The sequence below is a fragment of the Maniola jurtina genome, chromosome 27, assembly GCF_905333055.1.
Source record: "Maniola jurtina chromosome 27, ilManJurt1.1, whole genome shotgun sequence".
Taxonomy (NCBI): domain Eukaryota; kingdom Metazoa; phylum Arthropoda; class Insecta; order Lepidoptera; family Nymphalidae; genus Maniola; species Maniola jurtina.
The window spans coordinates 1,053,091-1,076,060 of NC_060055.1; the positions used below are offsets into that span (position 1 = coordinate 1,053,091).

A 22,970-nucleotide genomic window follows, 5' to 3' on the forward strand; every position below is an offset into this window, starting at 1 on the left:
CACCTTTGGGACGGCTGTACACAAGGCGCGTACAAAGAGCAAGCCGCAAGCTTCCAGAGAAATCCCCCAAGATAAGGATGGACCTCCCAGATCGAGCAGTGGCCGATTGCACCTGGTGGATTCAGAACTTAGGAAAACCAGGCAGATTGTTTGTTCCCGAACCCACTGTCTTTATTACAACCGATGCCTCGGACACGGGCTGGGGGATACAGTTGGACAATCGTTGCGTCTCGGGTGTGTGGACTGCAGCGCAGAGAGAATGGCACATAAACAAAAAGGAGCTCTATACGGTACTCATAGCTTTCAAGAGGCTTCAAGAATGGGTGAAAAACAGATCAGTTATGGTTCAGTCCGACAACAAAACAGTGGTTGCATATTTGAGGAACCAGGGGGGGACGAGATCCGTAGGTCTTCTAGAAGCGACGAGGGAACTATTGCTTCTGGCGGATCGACTAAAGATCCACATCCATCCATTTTACATACCCGGCCGCTACAACACAATAGCAGACCGGTTGTCGAGAGGCATGGGCCTCCCAGATTGGCATCTCGACGAGGAGGTGACAATGAAAGTATTCCAGAAATGGGGGTGGCCTCAAATAGACCTTTTTGCCACAAGTCGCTCGAAAGTAGTGGCTCAGTATGCATCGATAGATGCAAGGGACTTAAAGGCCACGTTCATCAACGCCTTCAGTCGGGATTGGCAGTACCAGTTGGCATGGATCTTTCCTCCTCCACCCTTAATTCCCAAAGTACTACAGCACCTGAACAGGGCGTCGGGATGGTACCTCATGGTGGTACCTCGATGGGAACAAGTGTTTTGGAGGGGAGATTTGAAGAGGAGATCGAAGGAAGCCCCGTTTCAGATTCTGAACCTGGACCAACACCTGATCGACCTGGCAACAGGTCGCCCCCCTCCAAGGGTGACAGAACTTCATTTGGAGGTCTGGAGAATACGGGGTGGGGCCAGTTGATTTCAGGTCTAAACACTGAGGATGCGAAGCTAATTCAGTCGGCATGGCGTGACTCCACCTGGAAGACGTATGGGTCTACATGGAAGCAATGGGTCTCGTGGTGCAAAGAAAATGGGACAAATCCGAGTAATCCTCGACCGCAGGTAGTAGCTTCCTATTTGGGTTTTTTGGCTAGGGTTAAGAAATTGGCTTATTCCACAATCCTGGTGCATAAGTCTGTGGTGGTAACCCTGTCAGACCCGACGCAGGCGCAACAACTATCCTCACACCCGTTAATCACTGCTATGTTAAAGGCGATAAGTTTGAGAAAATGTGCATCGGTTTCGATAAAGAACCAGATCTGGAATGTGCAAGACCTGCTGCAGTGGTTGCGGACGCATGTTCCCTCTCGCGAGAGTATCTACGAGGTTTCGCGACACGTGGCACTACTGCTCCTATTAGCATCGGGTCGTAGGGTGCACGACCTAACTCTGCTGCATATTGACGATCAGCGCTGCGAAGTGTCTGATACGCTCATCACATTTTGGCCGGCATTTGGCTCTAAGACGGATGGCCCCCGTAGTCGTCAGTCTGGTTGGGAGCTGAGGTCTTCGGGGGACCCCGAGTTAGATATCGTCACATGGGTGCGTTGCTTAGTCGAGGTCTCCTCAAGCAGAAGAAGGGCACGTGAAGGCTTGTCAAACTTATTTATCAGCACAAGAGGCAGGGTAAAGGCTGCCTCGAGAGCAGTGATTGCAGGGTGGCTAAAGGCACCTTTTGAGGAAATGGGTATAAAGTGCGGTCCAGGGTCGATAAGGTCCGCAGTGGCATCAAACAGTTATGAAAACGATATGCCACTGGATCAAATTTTAAGGAAGGGTAATTGGCGAGGGTCGGTCAATTTCTTCAAACATTATTGTAAAAGGGTAGAAAAGCCCCGCGGGTCTGGTGGTTCCAATGTGTTGGATAGTTTCTTTAATGTGGTGGAAACCTAAATAAGTAGTTGCGGTCTACCAAAACGATTAATGTATCTTCAAATCAGCTGTGATTAATGTGATAATATTAATATTATAATAATAATGTAACTGAGAGTGCCTTTCGTAGTTATTAACTTACAGTTTAGTAATTGTTGATCTCATTTATACCTAAGCTAAGACTAAGTTAGTTCTGATAAATATTTTAATGGGCGGATAAAATGATTAAGAACTGCAATTAAATCCCTGAAAGACTGCTTATGTTTTTTCCTTTGGTATTCACCCTGGCTTTCTAGTGAATTTACAATTTGTCACAGTACGCTTAGCGACGCCGGCAGAAGGTAGACACGTCTCCGAAAGGTCAAGCCGAAGGCACAGACCTAAAATACAACCGTTTTCTACCCCGTAGGGAGGAAAACGATTATTTCAGGTCTTGCCGAGGCTTGACCTGAGTAAGGCCTTGCCAGCTTGGAGATGTGTACTGGGGAAGCGCGGCGATGCCACCGCCCGCCGCCTGCCGCCGCCGCGCGGTAAGGGGGGCCCCTCAGCCCTCTTACCTCGTGTCGCGGCTGCTCACAGACGTAACCGTAGCAGGTAGGATGCATTAGTGTGTTGGTAGGTATGAGAGGTAATCTCCGAAAGGTCAAGCCTCGGCAAGACCTGAAATAATCGTTTTCCTCCCTACGGGGTAGAAAACGGTTGTATTTATTGAATAGGTAGGCACAATAGTCGTTTAACAAAATAAAATAAAATACTTAAATATACAAGTGCATACAACTTTAATTAGGATATAGGTAACTTTTACAGTTTTGCGTAAAATATATTAATACAATTTGCTCAAATAAATATTGCAGTTCTTGATATTTTTTACCAAAGTATTTTCCTAGATTTTTCATAGAACTTAAAAAACTTAATACTAAAAGAACTAAATATTTAATCTAAAAAAATATTTTAGTGTTTTATAATAAGTTGTTACAAACTTACACTTTTATTTTTAACTACCATTTTTTTAATTATTTTTTAACTAATTATCGAATGTAAGTCTAAAAAGTTAAAAAACTAGTCTAATTTTAAATGCCCAACCTGTAAAAAACAACCACTTCAATCCATACCAACAAATCCAAAAGAAACACAAAAAAAAATCACGCCAAACCATTAAAATCATATCATAATACCACCACATTATAAAATTACCAAAAAACCCAAAAAAAAAACAACCAAAAACTAAATCTCTCACCTTAAATGACACTTACCTTGACAGTTGTGTCTTATGGTGACCATCCATTGCTGCTATTTTAACTAAAATTGACTAAATTTAGGAATTTTCAAATAAAATCTAATTTTGGTTCAAACAGTGGGCTTTTAGTGGAAGTGTAACATTCTATTTAATGGAAGTATCTAACTTTATATTATTTTATTTATTTATTTATTTAATAAAATGTAGGTACATTATTATTTAGTTTAGCGTAGCTGTATGATTCTGGAAAATCAATAAAAGATCCATCTTTAGACTAATTTGTCGTTATATGAGACTAGTCAAGAGCAAATCAGTCAATAGTTAAAAAAATATTTGTTGGTTAGCGTGATATTTTTGTGCTTTATTAAAAAAGTATAGTTAGGAGTTTTAAAGCTGAATTCATACAATTGAGTTTGCAACATACTTTAATTAGATCTTCAACAATGAGTTTGTATTTACATCTGAGTTAAAAGTAAAAACTAATATAAATAATAATGCTTTAATTAGTAACTTGAAAAATACGAAATCCTCTTGCAAACCCATTATTAAATCAGCTTGAATAATAACAGTCTAAATAATATGCAAAAACAATTTATTGATACAGAAATAAACTAAAATTAAAATACAAACATGTTTGACTAAAGTTTTTGATGACAACATAATTTTATCTAAACTAAATTCTGGTTTTATGTCAAAAATAACAATGTTGTATAACTAAAATATTATATCAATCATTAATATAGTAAGTTTCTCCAAATTTTAGTTTCGATAAATATTTAAATAATTATAATTTAACCAACGACTGCGCGTCACAAAATTATTATCAATAAAAAAAAGCATAGTAATATTTATAAATAAATAATTAATTTTTAATTGATAGGTTTTTAATAAGATACAGATCTGGACACGTAGATGCATATCAGTTGATAAAAATACAAAAAGCGGCATTTTTTTTACTGAGGATTAAATGTATTTCCTATGTTATCATTATGTTTTTTAACATAATTAGTAAATAGCGTTTAATTTAGATGGTTTTATGATATGGTTACCTTACAATATCTCACAAATGTATCAGATTGATTCTTATCTGCTACTGATAGGTTTATAATGCACTTGTAAAAATTTCCTATTCACAAGTTCCTGTAGCAGCTGTACACGAATGAAAAGGAAATATGTAGTGTTGGCCCACAGGCTTAGATCAGGGCACATTCCAGGCAACAAATTCAGATTTCTTATGGGAAGAACATCTTCTCCAAACTGTGACTCCTGTGGAGTCATAGATGATGTATATCATTGGTTGGTGGAATGTGTCCGATTCCAATCAGGAAGAGACCGTCTGGTTGAATTATTAAACTTGAAGAGATTGCAAGTTGGTGTCTTTAATAGCTTATTAGCTAATCCAAATTCTGACGGAGCTTGCAATCTCTTTAGATGGTTTATGATAGGATAGGTTTGTAGGATAAGATGGAGTTGTATATATAAATAGAATTGTAGGATAAGATAGGGTACAATTAGGCTGACATGCATAAATGTAAAAGCCTATAAATAAAGGATTAAAAAAAAAAAAAAAAGTTCCTGTAAAGCCTCCAGTTACTTTGGCCCAATGAATTCGGCAAACGCCGGCTTCGGTTATGCCAAGGTTCTTTGATTGTGCACCAAAATCGTACACTATTCGGTAAGTTAGCCAGCACTAGTGGTAAACCATTTGCTGAGTGCAATGGACTAATGTACACAGGGGGCATTAAAAGTACAAAGAGACTAAGTTAAACTAAAAATCTCTTTTAAAAATCTCATTTCTTAATAATTTTAATATGACGATTAGCCGAAAATACAATATTTATCAAAGTTTTTCATATTTTTATTCGTACATTTGAGCAATCCATACTTATTAATATTATAAATGCGAAAGTGTGTCTGTCTGTCTGCTAGGTTTTCACGGCCCAACCGCTGAACCGATTTTGATGAAATTTGGTACAGACTTGGGATACATCCCAGGGAAGGACATAGGCTACTTTTTATCCCGGAAAATCAAAGAGTTCCTACGGGATTTTTAAAAAATCGAAATCCACGCGGGTGAAGCCGCGGGCATCCTCTAGTAGTTTAATATCTTCGCTACAGTGCAGTGGAAGTATTCATGGCAATCGAAATCATGCGATAGTTTCAACATGACTTTCCATTTGCTTGGACAGGACCATGCGGTGGTATTGGTCTGATTGTTGTTGTTGTAAGCAATCTGGTCATTATAGATGTACCTACTTGTTGATGTATGATTTGCTGTTGTCATTGCGGTTATATTGGTAGTGATAGGTGTTGTTATATTTGTGGTTATTGTTGTGTTTTTTTTACCAATACTAACGAAATTTGGTACAGAGGTAACTTGTATCCTTAGCAAGGACATAGGCTACTTTTGGTATCGGAAAATCATAGAGTTCCCATGGAATTTTGAAAAACATAAATCCACACGGATGAAGTCATAGGTGTCAGCTAGTGTAAAATAATTTAAAAATCTCCTTTCCTGTTTTTGGTATAATAAGCGGAGAACATCATATAGAAGTTTTTCATATTTTTTTTTGGGCATTTGAGCAACAGTTTAATATCTTCGCTGCAGTGGAAGTATTTATCGCAATCGGAATCTTCAGGTACTTTCAACTTCACTTGCCATTCGCTTGGACAGGTGTCTGGTGGTATTGGTCTGATTGTTGTTGTTGTAGGCAATGTGGTCATTATAGGTGTGCTTGTTGTGTAATTTCCTGTTGTTGTGTTTATGGTTGTTGTAGTGGTGGTTACAGTTGTTGTTATGTTTATGGGTTTTGTTGTGTTTATGGGTCTTGTAGTGGTGATTATAGGTGTTGTTGTGTTTATGGGTGTTGTTGTGTTTATGGGTGTTGTTGTGTTTATGGGTGTTGTTGTGTTTATGGGTCTTGTAGTGGTGATTATAGGTGTTGTTGTGTTTATGGGTGCTGTTGCTGTTGTCGTATAATTTGTCGTAGAAGACGCTGTACTTGTATCAGTTATCCATATCGACGCTGTTGTATTTATGGGTGTTGTAGCATTTGTTGTGGTTGTAGTTAATCTTGTTGTTGTAGTTTCCGATGGTGTTGTTCTCAGCGTAGTCGAATCGATGTCTTGAGGCCAGTTGCAAATCTAAATATAGGTAGTTATTGTAAAAGGAACATCTTAGAGAAATAAATCACAGAAATATAATAAGTATAAAGTAATAATTAATTTGAATATTATACTAAACATGGCGACATCCAATAGCGAACGGACGCGCGCTATGATTGGCTGAGATATATTCGCGCCATTATATATAACATTTCTTCGGTATTCGGTATCGGCCTCAAAATTCGTGTAGCAATTCGCGAAACGATTGTATCAAAAAGCTGTCAGACTTATGACCTTTTTCTGTAAACACGCCACACACATTTGACGCATGTGCATAACTGTGCCACGCGAATATGATAATTAAGGTGCTAAACAACTTACGGTCTTTGACCGTACATCGACGTAACTTATAAAAGTTGTAGTATTGTACTCTCAAGTCAAGCCTGACGAAGTTTTATTACACAAAAACCCCCCTGTTTTTAACCCCCCAAAAATTAGATATTATTAGTATAAGTATCTCTGAATTTATCAAAATATGTACATATTATAACCTATGACTCAGTACGCGATTTGGCTTACTGTAGGCATACTGAGATATTATATGTATACCTACTAATAAATAAAATTGAAGTGTCTGTCTGTTTGAACGGGTTAATCTTCAGAATAGCTAAACCTATTTTGACGGGACTTTCACAGACAAGTAGAGGATTAACCAAGGAGTAACATAGGCTACTTTTTTAACCGACTTTGAAAAACGGACGAGTTGTATTTTTCTACCTATGTACACTGATATCTCTGAGATTTCGGTACTGATTTGCGTAATTTTTTTTAAATCGATAAAGAAACTTTGCGATATTGTTCCATAAAAAATTTAGATTTCAACTCCTCATTCCTGATGCTGCAGGGGATCTGACCAATCCACGCGGGCGAAGCTGCGGGCATCATCTAGTTTTATTTAATAAAATATTAAATCACTAGCGACCCGCCCCGGCTTCGCACGGGTGGACATTTATTTTTTCTATTTTCCGGGATAAAATATAGCCTATACGGATTCGGAAGAATCCCTCTAAGTAATGGTAGAAGAAATTTTGAAATCGGTCCAGTAGTTTTTGAGCCTATTCAATACAAACATACAAAAATACAAAGGTTTCCTCTTTATAATATTAGTCATAGACATATAATTTTCGCTTATATTAGTATAGATTACCTGTAATATTTCATCGAAAGAAAGGCCCCTGGGGCACTGCATAAGCACTCGCTGTCCATTGCTGCACGCGTAGAACTTGCCACATTCGATCTCATGTGGCAGCAAGCGATTGATGCTGAAGTCTGCAGGACAACCGTTAGGGAGTAGACTAGCCCAGCCGTAGCCGAACAGTAAGAGGAATACTAATATTGGCATATCTGGAAGGAAGTTAGTCAGTTAGTATTGCAGTTTCAAAGGGTCCTAATAAAGCATTTTCTAGGAATATTTCGGCAGAATGTAAATTGGTTCAGTTATACAATAAGCTTTTAGTAAATTAACGCAAAACAATATTAAGAAAGTAATAATAATTAAGCATTTTCTTATATTGTGTGTTAACTGTTAGGCATGCGCTTGACGACAACCGTGCTTAAAAACTGGCCAAGTGCGAGCCAGACTCGCGCATCGAGGGTTCCGTACTCGGGTATTTTTTTCGACATTTTACACGATAAATCAAAAACGCATAAAAATAATTAAAAATCTGTTTTAGAATGTACAGGTAAAACCCTTTCATATGATACCCCACTTGGTATAGTTATCTTGCTTTGAAAATTGAAAATACTAATTAATAATAATAATAATAATAAATAGGCTTTATTGCTTACTTATTGCTATGTTATAAGTAAATTAAATCTATAAAAATAAAAAAACTAACAATAGCAATAGGCCGCAAACTCAGCATGGCCGATCATTGATGGCAATGCTCAGCGCTGGTTTTCAGTTTGCTCCAAAAAAATATTGATTAATAAAATAAAAATATCGATTAATTGTTCATGAACACATTTTATTTACAGATTTTTCCTTGAACTGTCCTATAAGATCTAGGTACCTGCCAAATTTCATGATTCTATGTCAACGGGAGGTATCCTATAGGTTTTCTTGACAGACACGACAAACGGACAGACAGACAGACAACAAAGAGATCCTACAAGGGTTCTGTTTTTCCTTTTGAGGTACGGACCCCTAAAATCCGATAGACGTTGGAATCCCGACTCCCAAGGTTGGTAGACCCACTGGATTCAGGCGTCGTCGCAAGAGACCTTCCAGCTGTGGTTGACAATGATGATGATGATAAAGAACACGAAGGAACGCCCTTCCGGCATCAGTTTTCCCTTCCACCTATAATATGGGTACCTTCAAGTCAAGAGTGAATAGGCAACTTCTAGGCAAGCGCGCTCCATCTTAGGCTGCATCATCACTTGCTAGCAGGTCTGAAGCCAAGCGCTAGTCTTTATAATTAAAAAAAAACCGTAAATCTTAACCTACAATGACATCATACTTACGAAATTCTACGAAACGAATCGCTAGTCATCCATACTCCATACTATTACTAATATTATAAATGCGAAAGTGTGTCTGTCTGTCTTTCTGTCTGCTACCTTTTCACGGCCCAACAGTTTAACAGATTCTGACGAAATTTGGCACAAGGTTAGCATCCCGGGGACGGACATGGACTAATTTTTATCCCGGAAAATCAAAGAGTTCCCACGGGATTTCCGAAAACCCATCCGCTAAACCGATTTGTACAAAATTTGGTACCGAGGTAGCTTCCGTCCCTTTAATTGACATAGGCAACTATTTATCCCGGAAAATCCAATAGTTCCCAAGGGGCACGGACGAAGTCACGGTCATCCTCTAGTTTTTTGATAAGTACAAGTTAATTAGGTATGAAACGAAAATTATCGTACCGAAAATAGGTTTTCGCGGAAAATGACGTTTGATCGCGATAAAAAAAAAATACATTAATTTACTCTGTAATACACCAGATATCGACTTATCTTACAGGATCTATATTAATTTTTCTTACTTAATTCAATAAATTGGATTTTTGTGTTAATTTTTATGTCTTTAGGGTTCCGTACCTTAAAAGGAAAAACGGAACCCTTATACGATCATTTTGTTGTCTGTCTGTCTGCCTGTCCGTCCGTCGTGTCTGTCAAGAAAACCTATAGGGTACTTCCCGTTGACCTAGAATCATGAAATTTGGCAGATAGGTAGGTCTTATAGCACAAGTAAAGGAATAAATCCGAAAGCCGCGAATTTGTGGTTAAATACATCATTTAAAAAAAATTAAAATGTGTTTCAATTTTCAAAGTAAGATAACTATCCAAGTGGGGTATCATATGAAAGGGTACCTGCACATTCTAAAACAGATATTTATTTATTTTTATGTAAAATAGTTTTTGATTTATTGTGCAAAATGCTGGAAAAAATACCCGAGTACGGAACCCTCAGTGCGCGAGTCTGACTCGCACTTGGCCGGTTTTTACAGTAAAATCACAGAGACCTGGGATTTTCAAAAACCTAACTCCACGCGGGCATAGGCTGGCCCACAGAACAAATAATACTAAGTGGACTGGTCAATAATAAAGACTACAACGCAAATAGCAAAGGCTTGAACTATTGTTAGGCTAATTATTTAGGACATATTTTGATAAGACGTGATAAAAATACGTAGGCTTAACTAGCCGGGATTAGATGATAAAGAGTTAGAGATACAGAAAATTCATTGACGCACCAAATATTTTTTTTTATAATAAACTTTTCGGTAATATCTAGCTCAATATCTACTTATCCTAATCTACATCTTCACTTCTACACTTCTATCAACACTATTTTTAGGGTTGCGTACCTCAAAAGGAAAACGGAACCCTTATAGGATCACTTTGATGTCTGTCTGTCTGTCCGTCCGTTGTGTCTGTCAAGAAAACCTATAGGGTACTTCCCGTTGACCTAGAATCATGAAAAGCAGGTAGGTAGGTTTTATAGCACAAGTAAAGGGATAAATCCGAAAACCGTGAATTTGTGGTTACATCATTAAAAAAATCGAAATGGGCTTAATTAATTTTTAAAGTAAAATATGTATCTATACCAAGTGGGGTATCATATGAAAGGGCTTTACCTGTACATTCGAAAACTAATTCATTTTTATGCATAATAGTTTTTGATTTATCGTGCAAAATGTCGAAAAAAATACCCGAGTACGGAACCCTCGGTGCGCGAGTCCGACTCGGACTTGGCTGGTTTTTTTAATTTGTTACGGACTTTGCCATTGAGTAAAGTCAGAGAAAGTCTTATCTATCGCTCACTGTAGTTTTAAGGAGTTATCATTTCATTGATTTTATCAGATTATATTCAGAAATTATATTATATTATTACAGTACCTAGTAGTACTTAATATTATATTTTTGGAGTTCCGTACCCCAAAAATATAATATCAGATTTCTGTTAAAATATTCGGTTTCAAAGTTACGCGGTCTTAAAAATTCACATACAAATCTTTGAGCCTCTGTAATTTTAAAACTACATATTTTTAGAAAAATCTAAAACACCACAGGCACATATATTATATTAGTTTCTAGAATATGTCTGCAAAATTTCATGGACTTTAGTTGCTTATTATTCAAATGAAATTGGAACTACGATTGTATGGAGTAAGTGACGGAGAGAGCCCTGTTAAGGTTCCACCCGCCAACGAGTTATCGCTTCGATGAAGCGGGCTCTTAATTGCTTAAAACGCGCAGTCAAAATTTCTAGAAATTAGATGTTATTTATGAAACGCGTGTATATTTATCGTGCATATTATTCCAAAAAGTACAAGCTAAGATTGGACAAACATCCTAACACACTGGCACAGAAATTGCTTGTAAACCCTAACATTAAACGCCTTAAAAGATGGCACATATTGGAATTGAACGAGAGATGATGTTCCATAATTTACAGCACGAAAGGGGAGGACATTTATTGGAATGCCTCATAAACTCACAAACTTTCACAACTCCCCAAATCTGATTATGGCCGGAGGGCCGATCGCAGATGGACCTATTTAAAAAAAAAAAAAAATCGTGTATAGTGAGTTTTAAAGAGTTTATCTAGCAGTTAGGAGTTTAGGTAGATGTTAAGAGGGCTCTCTCCGTCACTCGTTTCATACCATTTCATACAATCGTAGTTCCAATTTCATTTGAATAGACATATTCTAGAAACTAATATCTATGTCTGTGGTTTTCCAGATTTCTGTTAAAATATTCGATTTCAAAGTTACACGGTCTTAAAATTTTCATACAAATCTTTGAGCCCCTGTAATTTTAAAACTACATATTTTTAGAAAAATCTAAAACACCACAGACACAGATATTAGTTTCTAGAATATGTCTGCAAAATTTCATGGACTTTAGTTGCTTAATATTCAAATGAAATTGGAACTACGATTGTATGAAATGGTATGAAACGAGTGACGGAGAGAGCCCTGTTAATTAATATGTCATGACATGACATATATATGGTATATGCCATGTGGTAGTGGTGCAAATTGCTTGCTTTTCCTGCATGTGTAGTGGCGGGAGGCGGGTTTCTGTCGCATACTGCACGTTTTATTATCCCTTGGAAGTTGGAACAGACTACTCCGTACTGTAGGTAGGTATCTAAGTAGGTGTCTATGCAGGTAGGTACCTATGCTGTAACCTATCGTAAGTTAAAAATTGAAAGAATTTTCCTACTGGAAAATTCCTTTTGTTTTTAAAGTACTATGTATATGTTGTCAATGACTACTAGTAAAATGTACGTAAATTCTGACGTCCGCTTAAGTAGGTACCTTAATTTTATCTATTGTTAGATTAGTTGCTAAAAGGGCTTAAATTATTAAAACAATTATCATTGTTTTAATTTTTCGTCACGTTTTCGCATCGCCTGTTTAATTTTATCGTACGAACAAATAGGTACTTTTTCATCTCACTCGCTTGGAAAGGATTCCTTTGTCCTTTGAAATCGGCGTGGAAAGTGGTAACTTTGCTCGCTAGCGTGCAAAGTAGGTAACGGTAAACGAGTTGAAATTCGAACGTGACGAACAGCTGTGATCTATGGTTGGCGTACTTACATTTTTTTTTTTTCTATAAAAACCCTATATAATGAACCGTTCAGAAACGCGGTTCGTCCTACAGTCTTTACTTTTATAAGTATTATGCCTAAGTGACCAGCTGAATCACTTTATTTTTACTCAACTGTGGCAAAGCCAAGGTAAAGGAAGGGTTATGATTTTAGCAGTCTTTGTATGTGTGTTCCACCCAGTGACGGATTAACCCTTAATCAAATTAAGCAATTGCCTAGGGCATCACGTCTGAGGGGGCACCAGAAGAAGCACAAAAAAAATCCATCCTTAGGGCATCACGTCTCACTTTCACGTCACCAAAAACCGCACAAAAAAAGTTTCTAGGACTAATTTGAAAATTCGCGCGTGTTGCGGGAATTCAATGTTCGGAAAAGCCGCAGGGCGCATTTCAATAAATAAATAAATTATGATTTGGTTCATTGGCCAGAAAACTAGATAGTCCTCTCTGGAGGTGCTGGGGGGGTGCGCACATAGGCGCCAAGAGGCTCCCTCGGGCTTTTTAGTTATAGTTTTAGTTATAGAATTAGTTGTTAAGCTAGAAATAAGTACCTACTAACATAGTTTAAGTGATTTGTCATACTAACACAATTATGGGTCTAATGGCCTGAAATAAAAGTTTATTTATTTTATTTATTTTATTTTACTAACCTAACCTAACTACTCCACTTCGAAAGTACGTTAAAACTCATCTTATTTTACAAAAACTAATGTTTTTAGGCGGTAAAGGTTTAAAGATCGATTCTAGTTGACATACGGATAGGGGGGGCCCACAGGCATGGATTGCTTAGGGCATCAAGTAGTCTTAATCCGTCACTGGTTCCACCGTAGCGCCTAAACTACAGGGCTGATTTAGATGAATGAGTTAATCGATTCGTTGTAAAGATCCGGGTGACATAGGCTATATTTTATACGAAAGAAATTGACCTAACGGATTATCAAAAAAAGTGCAGGTCTTCAAAATTTTTATTTTGCCATTGTATCTAGTGGGATGTCAAATGAAAGATGTGAAAATCGCCAAGACGAGTTAAACTATATCAAGTGACAGAAAAACAATTTTACTGTAGTATTTCAGCGTTTATTAAGACGATCACAGTCGGGTTTTAGTTTTCAACTTTATATTGTATTTTTAACCCCCGACCCAAAAAGAGGGGTGTTATAAGTTTGACGTTTGTATCTGTGTGTCTGTGTAGCTCCTAAACTAATGAACCGATTTTAATTTAGTTTTTTTTGTTTGAAAGGTGGCTTGATCGAGAGTGTTCTTAGCTATAATCCAAGAAAATCGGTTCAGCTGTTTGAAAGTTATCAGCTCTTTTCTAGTTACTGTAACCTTCACTTGTCGGGGGTGTTATAAATTTTTAATTTACACTTGTATTGAATAAATACCTCTATTGTAAAGGTTTGTTTACAAAAAAAATATTTAAAAAAATCTTCGAATTGTAAGAGTGTAAGAAATTGGATAGGTAAGAACCTGTATCTATATGTAGAAAGTATAGTATAATACTCTATCTAACTCTCTACATTATTATAACAATGTAAGTAGTGTAATATGTAGAGAGTATTTTTTTTTAATTTGATGACATAATATATAATATATGTCATCAAATTAAAAAAAATACTCTATAGCCTCTATAGCTCAACGGTTGAGGAGCAGACTGGATTCCGAAAGGTCGGCGGTTCAAACCCCACCCGTTGCACTATCGTCGTACCCACTCCTGGCACAAGCTTTGCGCTTAGTTGGAGGGGAAAGGGGAGTATTAGTCATGATTAGCATGGCTAATATTCTTTTTTAAAAACAAAATAGCTACAAAAAAAATAGCTACTCACCAATTACATCCAGGGCGCAATATTATTTTTTCTCACAGCACATAAGACACCGTTCACACAAAATACAGTACTGAATTAAATAATCGTCGCGAACATGGTTAATATAATTGATTACCGATTGATCGATTCCTTTTATTGATAAAATGATAATAGCGTACACATGTAAAGTTTGGTTAATTACAAATTATTGTTATTTTGCGTTATTTCATTTGATAGGAATTTATATATTTTTCGATAACGCTGTCAGATGTACAATCAGCTACGAAAAAGTCTTTTACTAAAAAACCGTTTAAGTGGGGTCTCTCCGTCACTCGCTCCATACAAACGTAGTACCAATTTCATTTGAATATTAAGCTACCAAAGTCCATGAAATTTTACAGACATATTCTAGAAACCAATATGCCTGTGGTTTTCTAGATTTCTGTTAAAATATTCGGTTTCAAAGTTACGCGGTCTTAAAAATTCACATACAAATCTTTGAGCTCCTGTAATTTTGAAACTACATATTTTTAGAAAAATCTCAAACACGTCAGGCACAGATATTAGTTTCTAGAATATGTTTGCAAAATCTCATGGACTTTGGTTGCTTAATATTCAAATGAAATTGGAACTACGATTGTATGGAGTAAGTGACATAGAGCCCTATTAATTAAAAAAATATTTTCTGAGTTATCGCCAAAAAACTAACTTGAAACCTTATTCATATTCATTCATTATTTTTTAGAAACACTTGTTTTTGAAAATTTCCACGATTTTTTGGCTAACTAAATAACTGAAGGATATTTTTTGTAATTAACGGCTATTTAGTTAGAGGACAGCACAAATGTAAAACTGTATTTGTTGATTGGTTTGTTTCGCAATCAAGTCACAACGAAACACCGGATTGACGTGACTTTTGCATGAAGATCATCATCATCATCATCATCAGTTGGACATAGGCCTTCCCTAAAGCCTATTTCTTGCATGAATATACATGAAGGCTATTCCCGGGAAATCAGAGTTCTCGCGGGATTTTTAAAAACCTTAATCCACACGGATGAAGTCTGATTAAATAAATTCTTTTTTAAACTTTAGTAAGTAATTAAGTATTATTTAAACTTTAGTTTTACTAGACTTGTGCGCGTTTGGAACCCTCGTAGCTTTAGTTTTAAGTTACGTTATTAATTATCACCACTATATCGTACAAAAACAATTTCGACCATCAAAAGGAGTACAATTTTGTACACGTACAAGTACCTACTTTGAATAAATTTGACTTTGACTTTGACTTTGAAACATGGAAAAATGCGATTTTTTTCGCGATTGGAAATTGTAATACAGGTACTTTAGACGCGAAAAAATAAGAAAAACTAAACTAAAATTAATTCTGCATCTGTTAAAATAAATATTACAATCTTCCGTATCCTTTTCATATTAACAGGGCTCTCTCCGTCACTTACTCCATGCAATCGTAGTTCCAATTTCATTTGAATATTAAGCAACCAAAGTCCATGAAATTTTGCAGACATATTCTAGAAACTAATATCTATCTTGTGGTTTTCCAGATTTCTGTTAAAATATTCAATTTCAAAGTTACGCGGTCTTAAAAATTTACATACCTGCCTGTAGCCCCTGTATGTGCAAGTAGATTGTAGATATTGAGAAAAGTAGGAAGGAAGATAGAGAGATGAAATCCATGTCGAAACTGATGCGAAATGTTTGTCTATCTGTCTTTCTATTCCCTTTTCCTGGCTTATTCTCTTAACAGGGCTCTCTCTCTCCGTGACTCGCTCCACACAATCGTAGTTCCAATTTCATTTGAACATTAAGCAACCAAAGTCCATGAAATTTTGCAGACATATTCTAGAAACTAATATCTGTGCCTGTGGTGCTTTATATTTTTCTAAAAATATGTAGTTTTAAAATTACAGGGGCTCAAAGATCTGTATGTGAATTTTTAAGACCGCGTAACTTTGAAACGTATTTTAACGGAAATCTGGAAAACCACATGCATAAATATTAGTTTCCGAAACGTTTCTACAAAATTCCATTGAGTATGACTGGTTAGTATTCCAATGAGAGACAAACTACGTTTGTGTGAAACGAGTGACGGAGAGAGCCCTCTTAAGTTTCAGTTACAACGAGAAAGATTTATGTCAGCGGTATAACGCTGTCTCGTTTTAACAGTATCAAGTCTGAGCAAATTCAAAGCATTAGTTTTCATTTGGTTTTCATAGTTTATTCGTGGCCAAATGTACATAATAGTTTTAGTTTTAATTGACGTAGTAATGTGACGCCGCTGAAGTAGCTTCATGATTTGTGTTGTGGCCATTTTGTGGCGGAAAATCTTTTTTTTTATTCAGATACAAGTCAGTCTGATGCAATCTCACCTGGTGGTAAGTGATGATGCAGTCTAAGATGGAAGAGGGCTAACCTGGAAGGGGTATGTCAGTTTTTACTAAACCCATACCTACCCCTATGGTTTCTAGAAAGAAAGAAATGTTTATTTTTGAAAGCTATATTACCAGTTATACCTACGGCATTGTGCCACGCTAAATCACTTGGTGGCACGTTATTGCCAGCAGGGTGGAAACTAGCCACGACCGAAGCCTCGCACTAGACCAGACCAGAGAAAATTTAGAAATTATGAAATTCCGAATTTCTCACTTACCACCAGGTAAGATTGCAGTCAAAGTCTAACTTGTATATGAATTTTAAACATTAAAAGGGTTCCGTTTTTACCCTTTGAGTACGAACCCCTAATAATTAGGGTTTCGTACTCAAAGGGTACCTTGGGTAATTACCTACCAACTCGCAGTTTGACGCGCAAATATCATCCAAGTGGAAAATACCTATTGTTAAACAGTAAAAGCAAGCGTAACTAATGCGAAAAAAATAAACGCTTTGATGTACTTATAAATAAATAAGTTCTGAGTCACCAAGCGATAGGCATCTACTACTGGACATAGAGACCTCTTGTAGAGACTCCGTACGTACATATTATACTTACTCGTAGCTTTAGTTTTTAACCCCCGGACCAAAAAGAGGGGTGTTATAAGTTTGACGTGTGTATCTGTGTATCTGTCTGTGGCATCGTAGCTCCTAAACTAATGAACCGATTTTAATTTAGTTTTTTTTTTGTTTAGAAGGTGGCTTAATCGAGAGTGTTCTTAGCTATAATCCAAGAAAATCGGTTCAGCCGTTTGAAAGTTATCAGCTCTTTTCTAGTTACTGTAACCTTCACTTGTCAGGGGTGTTATAAATTTTTAATTTACACTTGCAAGTTCATAATTAATAATTATTACCACTATAGCGTACAAATAACAATTCCGACCATCAAAAGGAGTACAATAGTACCTTTTTTTTATTCACTACTAGCGACCCGCCCCAGCTTCGCACGGGTGGACATTTATTTTTTCTATTTTCCGGGATAAAATATAGCCTATATGGATTCGGAAGAATCCCTCTAAGTAATGGTAAAAGAAATTTTGAAATCGGTCTAGTAGTTTTTGAGCCTATTCAATACAAACATACAAAAATACAAAGGTTTCCTCTTTATAATATTAGTATAGATATAGATAGGTAAGCGCTTGACCACAATCACACCTGATGGAAAGTGATGATGTGGTCTAAGATGGGACGCGTGCCTAACTATTCACTCTTGTTTTAAATAAATGATTTTGACTTCGACTTTGACTTTCCACACGACACGGTCTACTACTAAGTTTGGGCCACGTAGTATATTAAAGTTTCTTGCAACTTGCAATCAGAAATTGAAATCTTTTTAGTATCTTAGTACTTCTACTAATTACAAGAAAAATTACTACAGATCTTGCTGATACGTAATGTGTCATAAAGTACCTATCTGCTTGATTAAAATCAAACTAATTATTTCTGTTTTTTAATATCTTTTTCATGTTTTTTTTGATTGTATATCTAACTTAGCATTTATTTTTTACACCTAGTGTGTCCTAGGTAGGATTTCTGGACTCCATCCTTAAGGCTGCTTTTCCACCAGAGATGTGCTATGCTACGTTGCTATGGATGCGTTTGATGTCCACCAATCATATTCATTGGTGCACATAGCTTAGCACTGGTGGAAACGGATTCAACTAAGATGTTTTTAACCCCCGACCCAAAAAGAGGGTTTTATCTGTGTACCTATCTGTGGCATCGTAGCTCCTAAACTAATGAACCGATTTTAATTTAGTTTTTTTTTTTTGTTTGAAAGGTGGCTTGATCGAGTGTTCTTTGCTATAATCCAAAAAAATCGATTCAGCCGTTTGAAAGTTATCAGTTCTTTTCTAGTTACTGTAACCTTCACTTGTCGGGGGTGTTATAAATTTTTAATTTACACTTGTTAAATGGAAGGATGCGTGCTATGGATGCGTGCTATGGGCCGTCGCGAGTGGTGTAGCTACGAGTATGTGCAGGCACGGCAGGCGTCTCTCCTCACCGCGTCGCTCTCACCGCTTCCCTACTATCGATACATCGCATAGCTCGAGCTGCGCATGTTTCTCGCGCAGCTACTTTGCGGCGGCGCATCTTCATAGCGCATCCTCCTCGCGCAGCTACATAGCTTAGTATTGGTGGAAACGGTCACATATTTTCGTAGCGTAGATTTCACATCTTCGTAGCATAGCTGCATAGCACATCGCTGGTGGAAAGGCACCCTAAATGGGTGTTTTGTTGTACATACCTATACCACAGTTTTACGATCGTAAAACTGTGCCTATACGTTCTACGTTTTCTTGTATATGTAGCAGCAAAATGCCATAAGCCGGAAGTTGGCTCTATCCCTTAGGGATATGGCTAACTCCCGGGAGATATTAAAACGACCACTCAATTAGAACTTTTCACTAAACAAATCTTAAGTGCGTAATCTTATATCATAGAATACTGTGACGAGTGAAACACTGTGAGCTGAGATGCCGCCTTGTAAAGTGCTATGTCTGGTCCACCCTCTTGTATGGTTGTGAAACTTGGGTTCTCAAAAAGAAAGCATCTAACCGCCTGCAAACTTTCGAAATGTGGATTTACAAGAAAATGCTCAAGATAACCTGGAACAGCTTTACACTGAACACCAAGGTACTGGAATTGGTCCACAAAGAGAGAGAACTCGTGTTCACCATCATGCGAAGGAAGCTCGCTTTCTTTGGGCATTCACAGAGAGGAGGACAATTCTCATTCCCAAGATTAGTGTTGGCAGGGAGAATTGCAGGCAAAAGAGCTCAAGGTCAACTAAGACGCAAATGGGCTATAATATGTCCTTTTCAGGGTTTTATCAGGAAAATTAAATAAAACAGGTAGGTATATTTTTCACAAGTTTTATTTACTAAAAACATGGCAACAATTTTCTTATTCCGATCTACTAAAAAATTACATTCGGTTTAGGCGATTTTTTTGTTGCAAATTCTGACGTCACTCCTAATATTTTCTAATTGGTGGGGAAAAATATCCAAAATAATTTTTGTGTTAGATTTCAAGCAAGTTTTAAGAGGAGTCCTCCTTCGAGCATTGAATTAAATTAGTAAAGGGCTATTTGAAACAAAAAAGCAGCCAAGTCAGAGTCGCGTACCGAAGGTTCCGTACTCAGGTATTTTTTCCGACATTTTGCACGATAAATCAAAAACTATTATGGATAAAAATAAATAAAAATCTGTTTTAGAATGTACAGGTAAACCTCTTTCTTATGATACCCTACTAATTGGTAAAGTTATCTTACTTTGAAAATACTAATTATTTGTTCGTGAACTCATTTTAATTATTCTTTGTATGATATAACCACAAATTCACGGTTTTCGAACTTTTTTTCTTTCCTCGTGCTATAAGACCTTCATACCTGTCTTTCATGATTGTAGGTCAACGGGAATCTTACAGATTTTCTTAACAGACACGAGAGACAGACAGACAGATAACAAGGTGATCCTATAAGGGTTCCGTTTTTCCTTTTGAGGTACGGAACCCTAAAATTGACCTGACGGATGTTACAACCAAAAAAATTGGGGGTCTCCAAAAATTTTTCTTTACTATTGCAATAGTTCCCTTCCAATACACTCCTCTTAATCTAATCAACGTTACAATTTGCATTTACATCTCATTATGATATACAAGCAATTCCTGATTTCACAATTCTAAACGAACATAGTCATCTAAATAAAGTAAGTACTTGCGATAAAAACATGTGCATATTAAAAACAATTTACATGTAATAAGTACAAATTCAAAATATAACTCTGGTAACTTAGAAATTTTCAAAATATATTATGTTCAAAAGAACCGGTTTCATTTGTCCCCGGGTATAAAATTTGGGGACAAATGAAACTGGTTTTGTAATCTAAGTCATATAATAAACCCTATGTTATTGGGGTTATTTGATTATAAAAAATATTGGAAACTGCACAATTCCCACGATTTCGTTCGCGTGGATTTAGTTTTTTTTTTATTCCCGTGAGAACTCTTTGATTTTCCGGAATAAAAAATATTTTGTGTCCGTATCGCGATGCAAGCGACTTAAGTCTGTACCAAATTTTAACAAAATCGGTTAAGCGCATGATGGGTCATGAAAAGGTAACTGATACTATTTCGCATTTATAATACACTAGCTGACGCCAGCGACTTCGTCCACGTGGATGTAGGTTTTTCGAAATCCCATGGGAACTCTTTGGTTTTCCGGGATAAAAGTTGCCTATGTGTTAATCCAGGATATTATCTATCTCCATTCTGAATCTCAGCCAAATCCGTCGAATGGTTTTTGCGTGAAAGAGTAACAAACATACAAACTTTCGTCTTTATAATATTAAGTGTGATATTTGTATGGGTATGTCAATATTAATAAAATCGAGTTGTTTCTGTGAAAAACAAATTCAATTTCATATACTTATTATTAATCGCGTTCAAAAACATCCGTACAGATTAACATGAAATGCATATTAGCAGTACGAGGTATCCACATAATACTTAAGGCCACCCTTGCGGGTCCGATAAAGAGTTGGAAATTTCTAAATTACCAGTCACAGAACAATTAATTTAACAATAATATGTCCATAAAATGCCACGATAAAAAAAATTACCGAAAAATAAAAAATAAACTCTGGAAGGAATGGTTAAGATTTTTTTAATACTGTAAAATTTGTGTTGGCATCTAAAATATTAAAATACGTTAAAATAATAACTATTATAAAATAAAATTAATTAAGGTACAAGTATTGGTAACCTTTCATTGCCTGGCAAGTGACACTAATACAATTTATTCGAGGAAGATGTATTATTCTAACGGCTTGACTAATAAAGAAGATTCTTCATTCATTCCTGTCATACATAACGTGTATAAGCCATATACAGGCGATTTTTAAGTCGTCTTAATAGCTAACCAATTAATTTACACATGTCCAGTATCTACCATCCTAATTTAAAAAAAAAAAAAACAATAAAAAAAATGTGAATTTCATCCATTAAAATGGTGAATCCCTTCCTATAGCGAAGGCAAACGCGATCATGGTTATCAGCACACGTGGATCTTTTGATCTCCAGCCATTCACTATAGTGATACCAGAATGGGTCGATCATATATTTTTTGAAACTTTAGATTTTTTGTTCATTAGTAATCGATAGTAGACATTGGGTACATAAATAGGTTCGCTTTTATAAGACGACTAAAAAGACGACAGTGTGTAAATATTTACTGTTAAAAAATGCCTACATTATTACCAATTGACACTTCATGTTTCATTATGAAATTATGAAAAAAATGGTTTTGTCACATACCAGATTATAGTATCTTAAATCTTACAAAGTTAGAGCAAACACACAATAATAATAATTTAATTAAGTAAATAAATGAATAAAAAAAACAAAATAAAATATGAGTAAACTCAACAAAACTCAAAATTTAATTTGTACTATATTCTATGCATCTACGCAGTCAGTTACTAGTTTCGCTTAGCAGATGATTGTAAGCATTATTAATCTACACCAAAAAAGTATATAATTTAATTAAAATAATCGACTAATAATATTATAAAAGTGTGAGTTGTTTTGTATGTTTATCTGTCACGAGTAAACTCGAAAACATCTGGGCTGAATTTAGCCTAAAATTTAAGTAAGATAAGCATATTTATTTATAAGTTCTGTTGACCCGAATCATAAAATGGCAGCAATTAAATAACAAAATTTGTAAAAAAAAAAAACGGTGTTCGGGTCTCTTTCCTCAAACTTACCAATTGTGATATTCAAACTCTATGAATAAACAAAAGACTTGTTTAAACAAATAGATACTTGGGGCCCATACGACCTTAATAAATAAATAAATAAATAATTAGTTCCCAAGGCGAATACAGCCAGAAATAATCCAAGAAGATTCGTGGCATGGGCCCACGTCAACACAGTCAAAATTATTGAAAAAAAAATATTTCATACAATAATAATAATTTTACATATTATAGAGTCCACTGTAGGTGTGTAGTGACACTGAAGGCGTCATTTCACCTAAAATTAAGAGTCATTTGCCCCAAGTTAAGATAGCTGGGGAAATCTGATCCAAATTAAGATGGTTGGGGACATTTGAAACTAATAAATACACATGTTACTTAACCCCGTTATTTCTTTAACAAATTTTTCGATCACACAGTAAAAATTCATACAATCCGACATATGTCCATACTTTTAATTACTAATCTCTGGTATTACTAACTACACCAAGTGTTATTTTGCTATATACTACTAAATAAAGCGAGAAAAGTCGTGCTTTGGAGCCCATCCATTTGAGGTTGAT

At 36.2% G+C, this 22,970-nt stretch overlaps 1 protein-coding gene across 1 annotated transcript; it reads right to left on the reverse strand.

Moving 5' to 3' along the window:
- Positions 1-5,651: 5,651 nt before the first annotated feature.
- Positions 5,652-14,298, reverse strand: LOC123879148 (peritrophin-1-like). The gene is made up of 4 exons (XM_045926703.1): positions 14,219-14,298; positions 7,474-7,670; positions 6,187-6,305; positions 5,652-5,853 (listed from the first exon to the last, which is right to left on the reverse strand). The coding sequence occupies exons 2-4, from the start codon at positions 7,666-7,668 to the stop codon at positions 5,661-5,663; spliced, it is 507 nt and encodes a 168-aa protein (XP_045782659.1). The 5' UTR covers positions 7,669-7,670; positions 14,219-14,298; the 3' UTR covers positions 5,652-5,660.
- Positions 14,299-22,970: the final 8,672 nt, after the last annotated feature.

Bases quoted from the DNA above. Each gene is read 5' to 3' on its own strand.
- LOC123879148 (XM_045926703.1), bottom strand. From the start codon at position 7,668: ATGCCAATATTAGTATTCCTCTTACTGTTCGGCTACGGCTGGGCTAGT. The intron at 6,306-7,473 runs GTAATCTATACT...ACCTATATTTAG, and splicing joins CTTTCGATGAAATATTACAG to ATTTGCAACTGGCCTCAAGA. The intron at 5,854-6,186 runs GTCGATATGGAT...AACAACAATCAG, and splicing joins ACACCCATAAATACAACAGC to ACCAATACCACCAGACACCT.